The sequence below is a fragment of the Alligator mississippiensis genome, chromosome 3 (genome assembly GCF_030867095.1).
Source record: "Alligator mississippiensis isolate rAllMis1 chromosome 3, rAllMis1, whole genome shotgun sequence".
NCBI classification, from domain to species: Eukaryota; Metazoa; Chordata; order Crocodylia; family Alligatoridae; genus Alligator; species Alligator mississippiensis.
Genome location: NC_081826.1, coordinates 268,675,205 through 268,691,728, shown reverse-complemented (window position 1 = coordinate 268,691,728; position 16,524 = coordinate 268,675,205). Strand labels below are relative to the sequence as shown.

The window sequence follows — 16,524 nt, the reverse complement described above, 5'->3', positions numbered from 1 at the left end:
AGACAGTGGACCACTTGAAAATTGCTAAGGGTTTCAGTGGACCACTTAAACCTTTTTTTGTTCTATAAATCCCTGTGGTATCAGGGATTCTAATGTGGGAGGCAAGTCCTATATTTTAATGAATATAGAGAAGGAGAACGGTATGTGTATTTCTAAAGCAATTATAAGCTATACAGTAAAAGATCTGAACTATTTAGTGAAGAGTAGAAGAAGAGATAATATAACAAATGGTATAGAAATGGTAAATTAGGTGCTTTTATATTTTTCTTTTTCATAATTCAAGAAATAAATAGATAATTAAATGGAATGATGATGAATTTAACACTAGTAAAAGGAAATGCATTTCATCTAAACATAACCTCCAAAACTGACTGGTGTAAAATGTTGTTGCCAATAACTAACTTGCCTCTGTGTGTGTAAGATGTGTATAGATAAAAATATCCATATATTATTTCCTTGAATAAAAAAAATATAGAAACTTTCATAAATTGCATAAGCAGATCATGTAATTAAAGTGATTTTTAAAAAAACTTCCAATATGGGAAAGTCTTTGTGGTTCTTGTTCTTCTAAAGCATCTGATCATCACTACTTATATTCATTGGTGCATTCAATACATGCATGATTTTAAAATTGAGTAAAATAAATACAACAGTATTTTTAGAAATTTTTCAAATGAAGTAGGGCAAGAGCTGCTATCTTTACTTTGTTATCTAGGTTACGTGCAAGTTTGGAAAAATCAGGTTATAGTTGTAAAATCTTACTTAATCTCTTGTTAAAATATCTGCTTATTTAAAATAATGTCAGTTTTAAAGAGACATAGCTTTGTTCAGATAAGAATCCTGGGATAACTGGTAATTTATAGGGAAAAAAATTCCCCAAATGAAAAGGAATTTCTTTTGGGTAAGAAGATTCATTTAATTACACTGTGGTTGCTCCTTTCAAAGTTTCTTTCCTCTCCTCCCCCACTTACAAAATAATGTCTAAAGTTGTCATAATTTTACTGGGATCTTTACCATCTCATTAGAAAAACAGCCTAGGATTAAAGCTTCAACACAGACTTTTGAAAACAGTGTCTTTGGCCCTCATTTTTGTACATGACTACTGTAAAAGAAGAGTCTGATAACATGTTTCACCTTCCTTTTAGCAGTGGTTGTGAAGGGATAGGCAAAGTAGTAAGGTTTAATGTTTACTGGCTTACAACAAAACTACCTAGCACTTAAGTTCAGGAAGGGAAGACTTGTCTAGTGGTGAAGAATCCATAAAGAATGTTTTTATAAGCAAAATACAAAAAACTAAATTGAAACTTGAATACCACATCATACCTGACATATTTTAAAGATTCCATGATTTGTTTCTGTTAATATCCTTGCCCTTCCATTTTCCCCTGATTGTTTAAGGGTGCTTACAAAACAGAATTAATATTTCAGTTTGTTTATCCCCATATTCCTGAGCAAAAGGTGGATAATAATTCCCTGTTTGCTCTCACTGCTTGAGAGAGAACCATGTATGAGACAGAGTGAAGACTTAAAAGTGAGGCTGCCAAAGTAGATCCGTTCCAGCTGCATGCACTCTGTTTCTAAACATCAACTGAGCATGCTGACTTAATTGCAGTCTTCTAGCCTGGTTTGACAGCAGCTCATTCAGATATAAATCAAGGGCCCACATGTGTTGGCAGACTTTAATAAATATAGCAGACCCCAGTTTACTGAAGGGCTTGACCTGCCAAAGACATGAATATCATCAGGGGAGGGCAGTGGGGAAGCTGAGAAGGCATCACCATTGTTTTGGTGGCTATTCAAAGCTTTGCTGAGCCACATGAGTTTGGATGGCTTAATAAAGTTCTTAATGCAGAGGTTCTCAAACTGTGGTCCGCAGACCACCACTGGTCCACGAGCACCGTTCAGGTGGTCCGCAGAAAGGTTGCGGAACAATCGAGAACATCTGTACTTGTAAGGTAAGGCTACTGGTATTAAAATATGAGTTGTGTGCTTTGATTTATAGAACAAAAAAAGGTTTATTAAGTGGTCTGCCAGGACCCTTAGCAATTTTCAAGTGGTTCGCTGTCTTTTTCTTATAACGAAGAACTAAGTGAAGAACGAAGTTTTCTTATACTGAAGAACTGAGTGTTTGTTAATGTCAGTGAGGCTGTGCAATTGTTTAAAATTAGGCACATTAGGGGCTGTGCAGTTGTTTAAGATTAGGCACAAAATAACTAAGTTTGTGAATCAAGGCCATGATTTTAAAGTTTTGGGGGTTTTTTTACTTCTGACCCTAAGCTTTAAATAATGATCTGGGTTTGGGATGTTGTTATAGACTGTTTTAACCATGACCAAGTAAGATTCTAGATACTTTGTTTTTTCAAACTAAAATTAAATATGGGAAAGAAAAGCAAAATAAATAAAAACAAAAATCAGAGGAATTTCCAGTTATAATAAGGTCTACACTTCTAGTTTAATAAAATCATACTGAAGAAAAATTAAGGAGTGAAGTTCTGTAAATTATAAACACATCAAATCTCTTAACTAGTTAACCATTTTTAGCATAATCAGAAACTAAGAGCCCAAATAATTAAGACCCTGCCAAAAATATATGTAAAACTATAAAATGCATAAATGTACATGTATAGGTATAATCCTCCTAGTTAGAAAAATGCTATTTTTAGTTATAAATGGATTTTTATGTTGAACATATTGACTTCTCTTCAGGAAAATATTATCAGGGCAAGATATTAAAATTGATGGTTTAAACCAGTAGGAAGTGTGCCACAAATTAGGCTTAGACCTCCCTCTGCTCTTCTTCCTCTGCCTAATCTGCTGCTCTGCTTTCTGCTCCCTCGTCTGTGTTCCTGGCCTGGTTGTCTACTCTGTTTTCTGCTCCCTGCCCTGTCTGTTGCTGTGCTGTATTTCCTCCTAGATCTGCTGCATACAACAGACAAGGCTGCCCAATCCACTTGTGGCACCTGTGCTGCAGTTTAGCCATCCCTGGTTTAAGCCAAGTCTGGCTTGCCTGTTTAAATCATTAGTAACACTGGTGATCTAAATCCCTTTGATATAAATTGCTTCAATCTAGCTGGGCAGAAGAAGAGAATTAGTTTTGGGAAGCAAGTAGTTATGAAAAGTGTATATTAGTGCTCAGGGTTTGATCAGAACACAGCCTTTTCCTTATCTGGTGACATCAGAGCACATTCAGGATTAAGTTAAAGGGTCCAATAGTATGATGGCACCCAGAAATTTATGTTCATGTGACTGATAATAGTGACTATAATGGTGAGGCTGCTGATGGAAAGCTCTTATGATCCTCTCATGTGCCCAGGTATTCAGTGTACTTCAAGTAACAAGACCTAAATGATGTGTGGTAGACCTGGCCAATTATAAGTTTTTCAGTGGCAACTAATAAGGATAAATAAGGACAGAGAGTGAAAAAGACTTGCTATTTGAGGGGGGAGGGAAGTTAAGGAAGGTTGTGGTCTACTAGAGGTAATTTTACCTCAGTTGCTGTATTTTTCTCTTGTTTAAGGAGTATACTATTTTTTATTATTATTATTTCTATGTGGTGTGTGTTTTGAAACCTGTAAACTCTTAATATGACCTTTTTGCCATGTTTTGTCTACTGTGGACTATTAGGAGCTAAACACGGTCTGTTTTAATATTCACTATAGGGAAGTAGTAATACAGATTGGACCATTCATCTACTAGTATCTCTTGGTTGTCAGTGGCTGGCCCAGATGCTAAAGAAGAAGGAATAGAGGGGAATTTTTTTAATTTGCCATTTTAGTGGCTATGCTTGGTTTGTTGAGGATTTAATAATCCTTGATAATACAACCCAGGATGTTTCTGCTAGACTTATAAAATGTCCAGTTGCTGTTCTGAAAGCTGCTAAAATTTTGTTTTTAGTATGGGAGATAGTATGTAGCTCAAGGGAGCTGCCTGTTTTTGTTTTGATGTTGATTTACTTGCTTATGGTGTAGAGCATACATCATATCAGGGTTGTTCACAATCTGCTGAGTTTACAGCCAGTTGCTGAGTAAGGCTGAGTCCCTCTGCTGATTACTGCAGACTTTAATTCAGAGGGCACTGTTCCTCCATCCAGCTGGAGCTGGTCAGTAGTTCTTTGCAGCTGATTGGATTGAACTAAAAGCAGCAGCAAACACTGGAGCTTCAGGGATCTTGCATGACTGTTTGCTGACACTATGGCTGCTTACAGATGTTAAAATAAAACCAAACCAAACCATGCTTTACTGGAAGAAGCTGTGTGTCAGTTTGACCTGGCTCAAAGGGAGAAAGTGTGACGTCTTGATTCTGTTTCTTCCTTTTTTTCTTCAAATGTTTGAGGAAAAAAGTGATGAGACAGCAATGAGCCCTGAGCTTTGGTGGCAATGGGCAGGTTGTCTCGGTGCTATAATGCAGGAGCAACACCTCTTGCAGCGTGGGTGAGGTAAAAGCCTCCCATTTTTTTAAAACCAGAAGCTCCAACTAAAGATGCCCAATTTGAGGATCAGTTGTTACACTGATAGTCACCATTGCAGACCATTAGACTGATAGTGACACAGTACGGTGCATTGCAGATTAAATTGTTTGACTGTACTGTTCTTGTGGCAAATCATTTTATGCTTCAGTGTTCTGAGCTGAGCCATTTTCATCAGCAAAGCTTTGAGTATTAGTGAATACCACTATGTTCAAGACATAAACATAAAAAAACCCATGATGTGGTACTACTGATGTGATTGATTTAAAAAATAAAGACAAAAAGAAATTCCAATCTCAGAAAGTCATTATTTTTTTAGAATTGCAGTTAACATAACCAAGCTTTTTGAAGACATAGCAAGTGGTTGTTTTTGAAAGACAATATTTCTCTTGAAGGTGTTCCTGGAAATAAATCCTTTGGTCCTGTATAGTTTCTGCATTTATTTGACTTAGGGCAAGGCGGGGTACATTGTCTTGTGTCTTCCATAGACAGTTAGTATTGTAATAAAGTGTAAGAGTGCATCTTTATTTGTCATCTTGCTGGTAAGGTATCAGTTTACTCTTGGGTGGTCACAGTATTGTCAGAGCTTTTGTCCTAAGCTTTTATTAGTTGAGGCTAGCATAGTTGCTGGGGGGTGTTCTCACTGTGTACAAAGAGCCTAAAATAGTCTCCCTCCTAAAACACCTATGTAAGGAAGGAGTCTGTTTTATGGGGGCAGGTGACTTACTCCAATTTGAATACGGGAGAGGTGAGTGTGAAACTTCATTTAAAGGATTGAGGCCCCAGTTTGGTAAATGTATGATTTGTGGTATTTAGACTTGATGGTCCATCCATTCACTTCAGAGCATTTTTAAGGAAGTGGTATGTGAACCTAAAAATTTGTACCCTGTTAATCTAGGGTGTGGCCTAAAGAGAGACTCCTAAAATGAAACTCCTGAATGGAAGTAAGCTTGGATACGATATGCTGTGTGGAATGTTAACAGGCTGGGATAGAAACCTTTAACCTTTTAATGCCCCTCAATATCTGCCAGCCCCATGAGAAGAATGCCCGAGAGCTGCTGTTCCCCAATCATCCTGTTGTCCTAATAATCCACACTATTTGCTTTCCAAAAAAAACCCACCAGCTTCACCTGTGCCTCCAGTCAAGAAATGGGTTGTCAGAGCCTCCAGCCTGTGCTTTACATGTGTTTAGCTGTCCGTAGCATAGGCGAGAAACTTCCCCTGAATTTCTTGTCTTCTCAGACTGTGACAGCACAACTGTCTGTAACTTTCTGCTGCAAATATTGGGTGATTAAAGTTTTGTAGCAAGAAAACTTCTGAACTAATATTCTAACAGTTGGTGTTCACTGGTTGCTGTTACAGTGTTCAGATGTTCCTTTACCTGTCATTTATAATATTAAATGTATTTAAAGTTGCATGCATTAGTGGAAAAGTCTCTAATTTTCCACTGATGGGCAAACTTTGATCATTATATATGATCACTTAAAAAAAATCTTCATTCTATATGGGAATTCATCCCATTAAAATTGGCATCAAACCCATGTTAGCAACAAGGTAGGCAGGTTTGAAAGCTAACACGTTCCTTTTATAAAACTTCTTAAGTTTGTGTCTGCAACCAAGCTGTCATGAGCAGCCCTACAAATAGGGGCATAATTATTAATTCAGTGTTTCAAGAAACTATCATAAATGGTAGCTTGATATTTTTTTTAACTAGAAATATTTTTGTACTCTTAAAATTTGCATGTCAGGATTATTTAAACAAGACTGCATTGTGTCTCTCAGCCATTTCGTTTAATTTAGCATAGAGATAGTATGTTATTTTGAATCGGTTATACAATGATCAGTTAAAAAAAAAAAGGTTTTATTTGTTGGGTAGGACTTAGTCCTTTAATCGCTTCTGATCTAGGATCTAGGGGAGCGTAAGGCTGTCCCCCAAATAGTGGAGATAAAACAGAAAATTCCCAAACTTGAAGATAAGAGCACTTGAGAGAGAGAAAAGAAACTACATGTGTTTCTAGCCAGAACATGATTCATTCGTTCATATGCACTTTCTAGTCATTCCAAAGTAATGCATGAATTAAAATGCATGACTTTGTCTTCAAATCATAAAACACTGGTTATTGATCATAAAACTCAAATTATTGCCGTTTCAAATGTTGCTCCAAAAGTGTAGATTAAATACAAATCTGTTCTATATCTCTGTCCAAAAAATTACTCCCTGCCCCAACCCATAATAATTTGAAAAAGCCTATAAAGCAAATGTGGGAGGTGCTCGATGCTTCTTAACATTTTCTACTCCTAATGCTAGTACTGTGGTTTGTTTCCTTGTCTTAAATTTGTTTGGGTTGGGTTTTGTTTGGTTTGGTTTTAATTCAGGTTTATTTGTTACAGATGAAGTTATTTCTTTTACATGGTACACACTGTTGCCAAGTTAGAACAAAGTTAAATCTTTAATGATGTAAGACAGAAGTGGTATTTAATTCTCTGAGCAGGGCAGTAAATTTGGTAGGGCTTTTGGTTGCCTTGTTTCCTATTTCTAGGGGATTATAAGAGATAGAGAGTCTCTATTTATTCTTGATGTAGTTGCTTATCTTGGAATTCCCAGTGGACAGTTTACAACAGGGGACAGAAATTTAGTGTGGATGAGCAATGTTTTATTACAGCCAGTAGCCATTCACTATGCCACTTCTCATTTCTCTGCTACAATGTAAGAGGAGTGTTTAGAACAGAAGATGGGACATTGTGGGCAGAGTGAATCCACAACAGCGTGTCCACACTGCTTATTTAATGGCACTGACATTGTGGATCTTCAGCCCTTTGGTTCAATTTGCCACTTTAGAAAGGAGATGTGTGTAAGAGCTTCAGCTTCTCTCTTCACTTTAGAACTTGCAATCTCTTGTCTCTGGACTTCCATGCTTTTGACATTGTGCATGTTGACTTGTCTCTCATGGTGTCAACCATTGTGGTAGAGTTGAATATAGTTAGTTAATTTTAAATACATGGTTTATCTTCTAATTTGAGAAGTGTGCCCTGCTCTGCACATCACAAAGCTAATATGTTTCCTAAAGGAAAACTGTATAGGTACCAGTACAACCTGGTCCCAGTTTATTGTTAATAAAATGAAATGACTGTTTAGGTTTAGAAGGGAGAATATTGACAGATTTTACTTGCTCATGTTTTAAATTGTTCCCTATTGGTTATATGTGCTGTCTTCACCCAAATATGTTCCAAAAACCTTGTTACATAAACTTTACTTGTCTTGTGACTGAGGGTAGGCTATTTCTCCCATGGAATGGCAATAACTAATGCTGTGTTTTGAAAGGCTTTTTAAGTGTCTATCTTTTGGGGTTCATAGCAAAGGTTTTGATCTCATTAAGGGGCCCGCCTACTTCTGATTTAAATCAACAAATGTCTGGTGTGGCTGTATGAGATATAATGATACATGAGATAAAATGTCCGTGCTGAACATGATAAAGTAAATGCTGAACATAATACATGGGTGTAGGCTGTAGCCGTATTGGTCTAAGGACATAGGCAGACAAGGTTCTTTGGGTGAATCTGATATCTTTTATTAGACCAACTAAATAGTTGGAGAACGATTTTTAAGCAAGCTTTCGGGTTCAAAAACCCTTCGTCAGGCTAAGTAAGTTTCAGCAGTTGGTGTGTGCTGTTCCTGGATGGAATGAAAAGTAAAGAAGCCAGAGGCTGGGCTGGTATGCATACAAGTCAGGCAGTCAGTGAAAATGTAGATTGAGGAGTCAATGGGTGAAACACAGGCTGGGTGGCAAGGAGAGAAGGGGGATGAATAATGGAGAAGCACATGGTAAGTCAGCTGTCAGGCAGGTTGTAATGTGTCATAAATCCAAAGTCTATATTTAGTCCATGATTTTTAGTATCCAGGAGGTTGATGAAGTGAAGTTCATAGGCTTGTCTCTGGGAAGTGTTTTGTAAGTTTCCTTTGAGGATCAGGACTGAGAGATTGGAGGGAGAGTGGTTTTCTTGTGAGAAATGTGTCCCCACCAGTAATTGGGTATTCCTGTCTTTGACAGATTTCCAGTGTGTGTTCATGCTGGTGTGCAGTTGTTGTTTGGTCTCTCCTACGTATTTTCCATCAGGGCATTTGGTGCATTGGATGAGATATATTACATTTCCGGAGGTGTAGCTGTAAGATCCAGGAATGCTGATGGCTCTGTTGTGGGATGTAGTGATAGTGGGGGTGATGGAGATGTGTTGGCAGGTTTTGCATTTCTTATCGTGGCATGGTCTGGATCCATTTGGTATGTTCTGGGCCTGAGGAAGTTTGCTTCTGGTGATGAGGTTGGCGAGGTTCGGTGCTTTTTTGAAAGCTAGGATGGGTGGTTCTGGGAAGATCTCTATAAGAATAGGGTCTCTTTCTAGTATGGGTTGCAATTGTTTGAGGATTTTCCATACAGGTTCAAGGGAGGGGTGATAGGTCATAACCAGCGGTGTGCAATTTGTGGGGGGTTTTCTTCTGTAATGCAGCAGTTCTTCACATGGTATCCAGGTGGCTCTTTCAAACGTGTGATCTCTCTCTATGGAGGAGTGTCCTTGTTGGGTGAAAGCCTTTTTAAGATTAGTGAGGTGGCAATCCCGGGTGTTCTCTTCAGTGCAAATTCGGTGGTATCTGAGGGCTTGGCTGTATACTACAAGAAGATCCTACTCCCCTTTTCACCAAGAAACTCAACAGTACCATCAAATCATTTCCAACAGGACTACAAGAAAAACTACAGACCTTGATTCCCCCCACTACCCAACCCAAGGACTTTTTACATGCTCCCTAAAATCCACAAATAAGGGAACCCTGGCAGACCTATCATATCCAACCATGGGACCCTAACTGAAGAAATATCAGGTTTCATTGAATCAATCCTAATACTGCTTGTCACCTGCAGAGCAAGTTTTGTCCAAGACACTACAGACTTTCTGTGGAAACTTAAAAACATAGACCACCTTCCCAGCAACACCCTCCTAGCCACCATGGACATAACCAGCCTATATACCAACATCCCACACCAGAATGGCATCCAAGCCTGCCTTACATATCTAGAGGAACAAGATTACATCTCAGAATACAGACCCAAAGATATTACTGACCTTAGGCAGACAAGATTCCTTGGGTGAATTTGATATCTTTCATTAGACCAACCCAAATGGTTGGGGAATAGTTCTTAAGCAAGCTTTCGGGTTCAAAAACCATTCGTCAGGCTAAGGAAGCTTCAGCAGTTGCTGTGTGCTCTTCCTGGATGGAATGACCTTATACACTTCATCCTTGTCATAATACATAAAATGTTCAGCAGTTTTAGATGCAATAACTTCTCTTTTACATGTGATCCTTTGAATACAAAATTTTAGATGTCAGCTGTTTTGAGGCTCTGTAAAGGACCATGTTAAACTAATTGTTACTTACTATTACTGTTTAAGTTTAATATTAGCTTGTGTTCAATGTTAAATTATCTGGTTTTGGAATAACAGCATTAAGGTCCTGATTAGCAAATGCCTAAATACTTTGCTGAATTGATCTTGATTGTTTTTCTTGATTAACATTCTGAAATGAGCTGAACTGCATCATTTAAATGTAATTTTAATGCACAGCATACAAGTCAATAAAATGAAGCAGTTTTGGGGGGAGGGAGGAAGAGACTTGAAAGCATCTAATTTGCTTTGTGTACCCATATAAAACCTATCTTTCAATCTGAGAGTTATGCTCTAGTTCATCAGAGGTCAAAGTGTTTAGACATAAAATTATAAAACTACTGACATGTACGTCTGGTTGAAATAACGTCTCAAAGCACTTACTTAGCACACTACAGATTTTTTAAGCTCATACTTCATGCTTTAACAGGCAGTACTTTTAAAAACATAGTAGTCAATCTCCCTAGTGTATACTGTCCAATTTGATCCCCAAAAAGTAAAATTTAACTCACTATCCTGTATGGTCCTGAAAAGTGTGCAAGTAAAATAATATCTTACAAAGGAAATTAATAAAAAAGAGTGTAAAAGATCCTTTAGAGTTGTCTTGAAGCATGCCAGAATGAATATATCACTTCTGTAATAAATAGTAGAAGGAAACGATCATCTGTATGGGTATATCAAGAGATCCAGAAATAGTTATATATACTTATTTTCACTTATTTAGTTTTTAAAAAACTTAACATGAGAAGTAGGAAAATAATGTGGTTTCGAGTTGCATTGTAATGCACAGTTTAGAAAGGCTTAGCTCCTCCTGTTAAATTTAGCAGTATTGGTAATCTGTCATCCTGAGTGTGTTAATTTGATGATGGCTTGTATCCATTTGAATGAAATGGAAGCGTTACCTTTTTCAGCAGTGCTGTGTTCTATGTAGATGCTGATCACTTGTAAAAAGGTAATACATACAGTCTATCTTGCTAAATGAGTATACTTTTACCTATCTGTCATTCCAAGTACCATTGCAAATTTGAGTGTGGCTGTTTTTCATATTAGTGTAAGGTACCCCTTCTTCCTTCAAAAAGAAGGAAAATGAATATTTGCTGCTGATAAGAGTAGTTATTTTAACACCAGATTCTTACATTTTTCTTCTTTCTGTCTCCTGTTCTTAACTGGGGGAAGGAAAGAATTTGGGGGATGGGAATCTACCTCCTGTAATAAACCCCCTTTTTGTTCAGCATATAACAAATTGCAGCGCACTCCTGATTTGCACAATCGAGTACAAGCACATAAATGTCACACAAGTTTAATGCAAACTTAACTATTCCAGAGCTAATTTCTAGGCCTGTGAGAATAGGTAAGTATTCGATTTCGATTTGGATTCATTCGATTCAGAGGACAGTGATTCCATTCAGTGATTCGAATCACTGTCTCAATTCAATTTGGGCAAATCAGAATTGGATATTCGGACCACCCAGGGCGAGGTGGGCACAGCGAGGTGACTGCAGGTTCTCCCGTGGCTCCTCTGGCTGTGCCTGCCTCTCCCCAGGCAGTGGGGAGCTGCGGGAGAAGCCCTCATGGCTTCCCTCCGCAGCCGCATCCCCCGCCCAGCCTCAGCCTATTCCTGGTGCTTTAAAAAAAGAAGAAGAAGAAGCCTGCACTTGTGGGCTCTGGGAGCAGGAATTGGGGCCTCTAAGGGTTTGAGGCAGAGCCTACCCTGGGCAGCGAAGGCCAGCAGGGATTACCTCCCCCCAACCCCCGTTTAGCGCCCATGCAGCAGCTATCGCATCACACGGGTGCAGCGTGGCTAGGCTGGGCGCACTGCATGCTGTCGGGGAGCTGGGGTGGCTCCAGCAGTGACCCGAAGCCTGGCATCGCTCGGCCCCAGTGGCTCCAGCTCCCAGATAGCGCACAGCGCTCTTTCAAGCCGTGTTGCACCCGCACCATGGGGCAACTGCTGTGTGGGGTGGGGGGGCAATCCCCACTGCCACATGCTGGCGGGGTCGGCTCTTCCGTAAGCCTTCAGAAACTCCAGTCACTGCTGTTGCACCTGGTGAATGCGGTCCTTTTTTTTTCTTTTTTTTTTTTTTTTTAAGTGCTGGGACTAGGCTGGGGCTGGGCAGGGCAGCCATAGGGGCTTCTCCCATGGCTCCTCTGGCTGTACTTGCCTCTGACCTGGTGTGGGGAGCCGTGGGGGCTATGCCCTGCTGCCACTTGCCCCGCTGGTGCAGGGGGGTGCAATGCAGGCACAGCTCGCTCCAGGCGGTAGCAGGGCATAGCCCCCACTCCCAGCGCTGCTGCACCCGCATCAGCACTGGGAACAGGGACTCTGCCCTGCTGCCACTTGCCAGCCGGTGTGGGATGTGAGCACAGCAGCACTGGGAGCAGGAGCTATACCCTGCTGCTACTTGCCCCTTTCTGCCTGGAGCAAGTCGCACTTGCATCCCCCCGCCCCAACTGGGCAAGTGGCTGCAGGGCAGAGCCCCTGCTCTAAGTGCTGCCGTGCCTGCATCCTGCGCCCCCCTGCCCCCCTCCCTGAATAATGCGCACCTCCGCCCTGACTGGGCAGCTTGTCCCAGCCCCAGTCCCTCCCCCACACCCCTTCCCTCCCCCAACCCCAACAGACTTATCAGCTGGAGGCAGCTGTGTCAGGTGCCTGTTCAGTCTACAGCCAAATCTCCAAAGCAGCTGAACCTTTTCTGAAACTTTTCCCAATCTATTCGGATGCTTCAGATCAATTCGGAGCTTTTAATTGGTCTCCCAATTCGATTTGGATTCAGAGATTTGGTCCCCAAAGCGGGATGAATCTTCCCCCGAATCAAATCAGCTACTGAAACTTCCCACAGACCTACTAATTTCCTACTTTTTTGTACGGTGACACATTATAGACTCTGCAGTTACACAAATTACAAAAGTATTGTCCAGCAGTTGGAGATGCATAGCCTGCAGGCTAGATCTAGCCTGCAAAGCCAGGGGGCTTTGGTGAAGGCCTTTTGCAGCGTCTTGGGGAAGGACAAGGAGGCTTCACCCAGGCAGCAGGGAAAAGCAGCAGCACTGGAGAGTGGAGTGGTGACTGCAGTTCTGGCTGGGGTGGACAATAACCTGTGTTTCATTAAAGTAGGTAAACTTCCTTAAAGCAGCCCCGTGCTGCTGAACATTGACCTCTGTTCTAGTCTATATGAAGTAGGTAATTTAAAAAAACAAGGTGGGTGGGAAGCAAACAGTTTAGAGGAAATGGGTATTGTGGGTGAAATATGAAGAGTAGTGAAGTGAAGGAATCTGCAGAGGTGTATTAGCAGTGATAAAATATACAGTTCCAGGGCTTTATTGATGTGAATGTTTAAACTAACTTCCTTTAGTTTAGTTGAATTGATGGGAATTATTTGAGTAACATTTAACTTTTTCCAGCAATTAAATCTTATCTGGAAGAGAGGGATTTCATTTTTAACCGTAAATAGACCGTATCTTGGAGTACAGTAAACAAATTGTGCCAAGTTAAGAGGGATGAGAAGACTTATTGTTTATCAGCTGCTCTGCAGTAATTTAGTTTTGTTTCATTCATGTTTAAGTTGCTCCATCTTATCTTTCACTTATCATGGGATGGGAATAGAACATATTAAACAGCTACCACAAAGTTGCCAAAGAATAACTTAAACTGTTCTGTGATGTTTTCTGAATTACTCTGTGCTGCTCAGTTTCTTCTTGAAGTGTGTAAGAAGTTTAGATTTATGTTACAAGAATGGCTAGTTGGAATGCAGAGGTACATACTCAGTTGACCTGTTTCATTTCCTACAGCAGCTGTGCTTTGTGGTTTTAAAAATTCATAATAGCTTGTAACACTAAGTGGTAGAAAATGTTGCATGACTTGGATTCACTGTAATGATGAATGCAAATCAGACCTGTATGTAAGCTTTCTAGTTCTAACTTCCAAAAATGAACCATGGTGGAAAGCCAAGTGGTGGGTAGAAATATATAGTGGTATAGTATGGAGTAGAATATTTTTGGAGAAAATGTGTTTTTTTTTCTTTCAGAAATATTGTTTATAAGTTTTCACATATATAGTCCCCTACTGCAGCAGCATCAAACAGAAAGAAGATGGCGAGCCATCTTCCCTGTCAGCAGATTGGGGTGGATCATCTGGCCAGGGCTTCTCACCGCAGCTGCCAGAACCACTGTCAACACAGCCAGCTCCCAAGGGGTTAACACCACGGCTGATTACCTTCATTCCTTTTCCTCTTGCTGACCACCAGTTTTCATCAGTGGCTATCAAAAACCTTAAATTGAGTGACAGGAACAGCAGAGGTGAGCAGCCCTAGCATTAACCTTCTGGGTGCTGGTGATGCCCAGAGTGGCTTTAGCAGCCACAGTGAGAAGCCCCATTGGCTGGATGATCCACCTCTGTGGGCTGCATCCCATCCATAAACTGTATGGCTGACACCCCGGTTTAGTATATTTTTTTTGTTTATTATCCCTTTCTTTCACAGACGGGTCAGTGTCAGGTCAAATAACCTCTTATTTCAGTTGTATAGAGGTTAATGTGTAGGTGTATAAGCAAATATAGCTTCTAGCTACTCTTTTACAAAGAGCTACTCTTTTACAGGCATTCCACATAGCACAAACATGTCTTGGATCTAAAAGGTCCTGTCCTTCATTATAGAAATTAATTCTTACAAGCCTAATATGATGCCTAGTATCATAACTGACTATACAATGCAGGGTCTGGTTCAGGCTTAAGATAAATAGTTACAAATGTGTAGCAGAAATAGGGGGAAAGGGCATATGCATACTTAAAAAAAAAAAAAAATGTGGTATAACTTTTCATACAGATTCTCCTGAGTTTCAGGGAGTTTACGTATTCGATCTACCTCCTGCTGTCTTAACATCACTTGCCTGTCTCGGGGATAATGTACATTCCTTGGGTGTGTTTTACATGCCTTGGCAAATTCTGTTAGTTAAGATCAAATACGAAATGTAACATATATTAGAGAATTTATAAAGTTTTCTTCCAAATCGGTTATGTTAAGCATTAGGGTAAAAATCTTTCCTGTGAAACACCTCGTTACATTATATTATTTTCCTTGTTTGGTGACTAATGCTACATTGGGTGGGGTTTTGGGGTTTTTTAGGGTTCAGCGGATCCTCTAAACAGTGCTTTTCATTTGACGTACAACATGGTATTGAACTTGCTGCGAGTAGAGGAGATTAACCCTGAATACATGTTAGAAAAATCCTTTTATCAATTTCAACACTACAGAGCTATTCCAGGAGTAGTAGAGAGTAAGTATTATTGTGTTATACACAGCTTCATGATGATTTGTATAAAGTTTGTTTTAACTGTACAGTTAGTTAAAGTACTGTAATGTTTGTAATGAAAGTCCAACTGAAATTTTCTTTCCCTATCAACAAAGTCCTTGGAATGCTTAGGATTTTGTTGTTGAGGGGGAGAGACTTATTGAGAGGGTTTTTCTTAATTTGCAGGGAGAGGTTCCTTTTTCTGTTCTATAATTAACACCTGAGCCATGTTAAACAATATTGATTGTCTAAGGAGGGTCCATTCTCCTCTAAATAAGACAGATGTGTCATAAATGTGTGGAAGAGGACCAAACAATAGATAAGACTCCTGGGGCTCCTGAGAGGTGAAGACAAGTACATCTCATGGTTCTTTGTTTCATATTTAAAAACCTGGATAAAAAACATTGATATAAGCTGTCAAGTTTAATTCAGTGTCTAAATTAAAACCAAAGCATATAGTGTCTAAATCACAGATTCTTATCCAGGGTGCTAAAAGACCCTTTCAAGCATGCTGCACCACTGCTGGTGCCCCTGCCAAATTAAAGTGCCCCAGCACCTGGAAGCGGCTACTATAGGAGGAGGTGCCCCACTACAGCCCAGCCTGACAGGAGGTGATGTAGCAGAGAAGGGCAAAGGGGTCACAGGCCCATAGTGCTGATTTATAGGGGGGTACCCCCAGGCTCCCTCTGCCTGCTTGTGCCCTGGGCCAGCGTTTCCCAAATCCGGGAGGTACTCACAACCCCTAGGGGTCCCCTCTTCCTGCTGTGTGTGTCTTACTGTAGGGGTTGTAAGAACAGCCCTTGGCACATGTCAGGGAATGCCCAGTTGGCAGCTTGGGTATTGCAAAGGATGTGCAGAGAAATGCATGGAGCATGGCAGAGAAGACAAACAAGCTGGACCAGCTCCACCACAGCAGGTGGAAGGGACCCAGAGGAGGAAATGAGTGTGCCTGCCAGGGTTGAGAAACGCTGTCCCAGGGCACAAGCCCTACTAGTTACATCTCTGGGAGGGGATGTTGGACAGCATACATTGCATCCACTCGCATGATCAAGAGGCAGCAGGGTAGGCCCTATGAGGAGAGGCTGCGGGACCTGAACCTGTTCAGCCTTCACAAAAGAAGGCTGAGAGGGGATCTGGTGTCCGCCTATGAACTTGCCAAGGGGGACCACCAGGCAGTGGGAGAGTCCCTGTTCCCCCGAGCACTACCGGGAGTAACAAGGAATAACAGCTATAAGTTGACTGAGAGTAGATTCAAGCTAGACATCAGGAGGCACTACTTCACAGTCAGGGCAGCTAGGAGCTGGAAGCAGCTTCCAAGGGAAGTGGTGCTCGCCCCTACC

At 40.6% G+C, this 16,524-nt stretch overlaps 1 protein-coding gene across 2 annotated transcripts in view; it reads left to right on the top strand.

Annotated features, from left to right (window-relative positions):
* Positions 1 to 16,524, top strand: part of MTREX (Mtr4 exosome RNA helicase) — a 94,228-nt gene that overhangs the window by 31,704 nt on the left and 46,000 nt on the right. For both annotated transcript variants that reach the window (XM_059725177.1, XM_006267305.4), the window contains exon 16: positions 15,019 to 15,169. In XM_059725177.1, the coding sequence (XP_059581160.1) occupies positions 15,019 to 15,169 (151 nt within the window). The remainder of the gene's footprint in view (positions 1 to 15,018; positions 15,170 to 16,524) is intronic.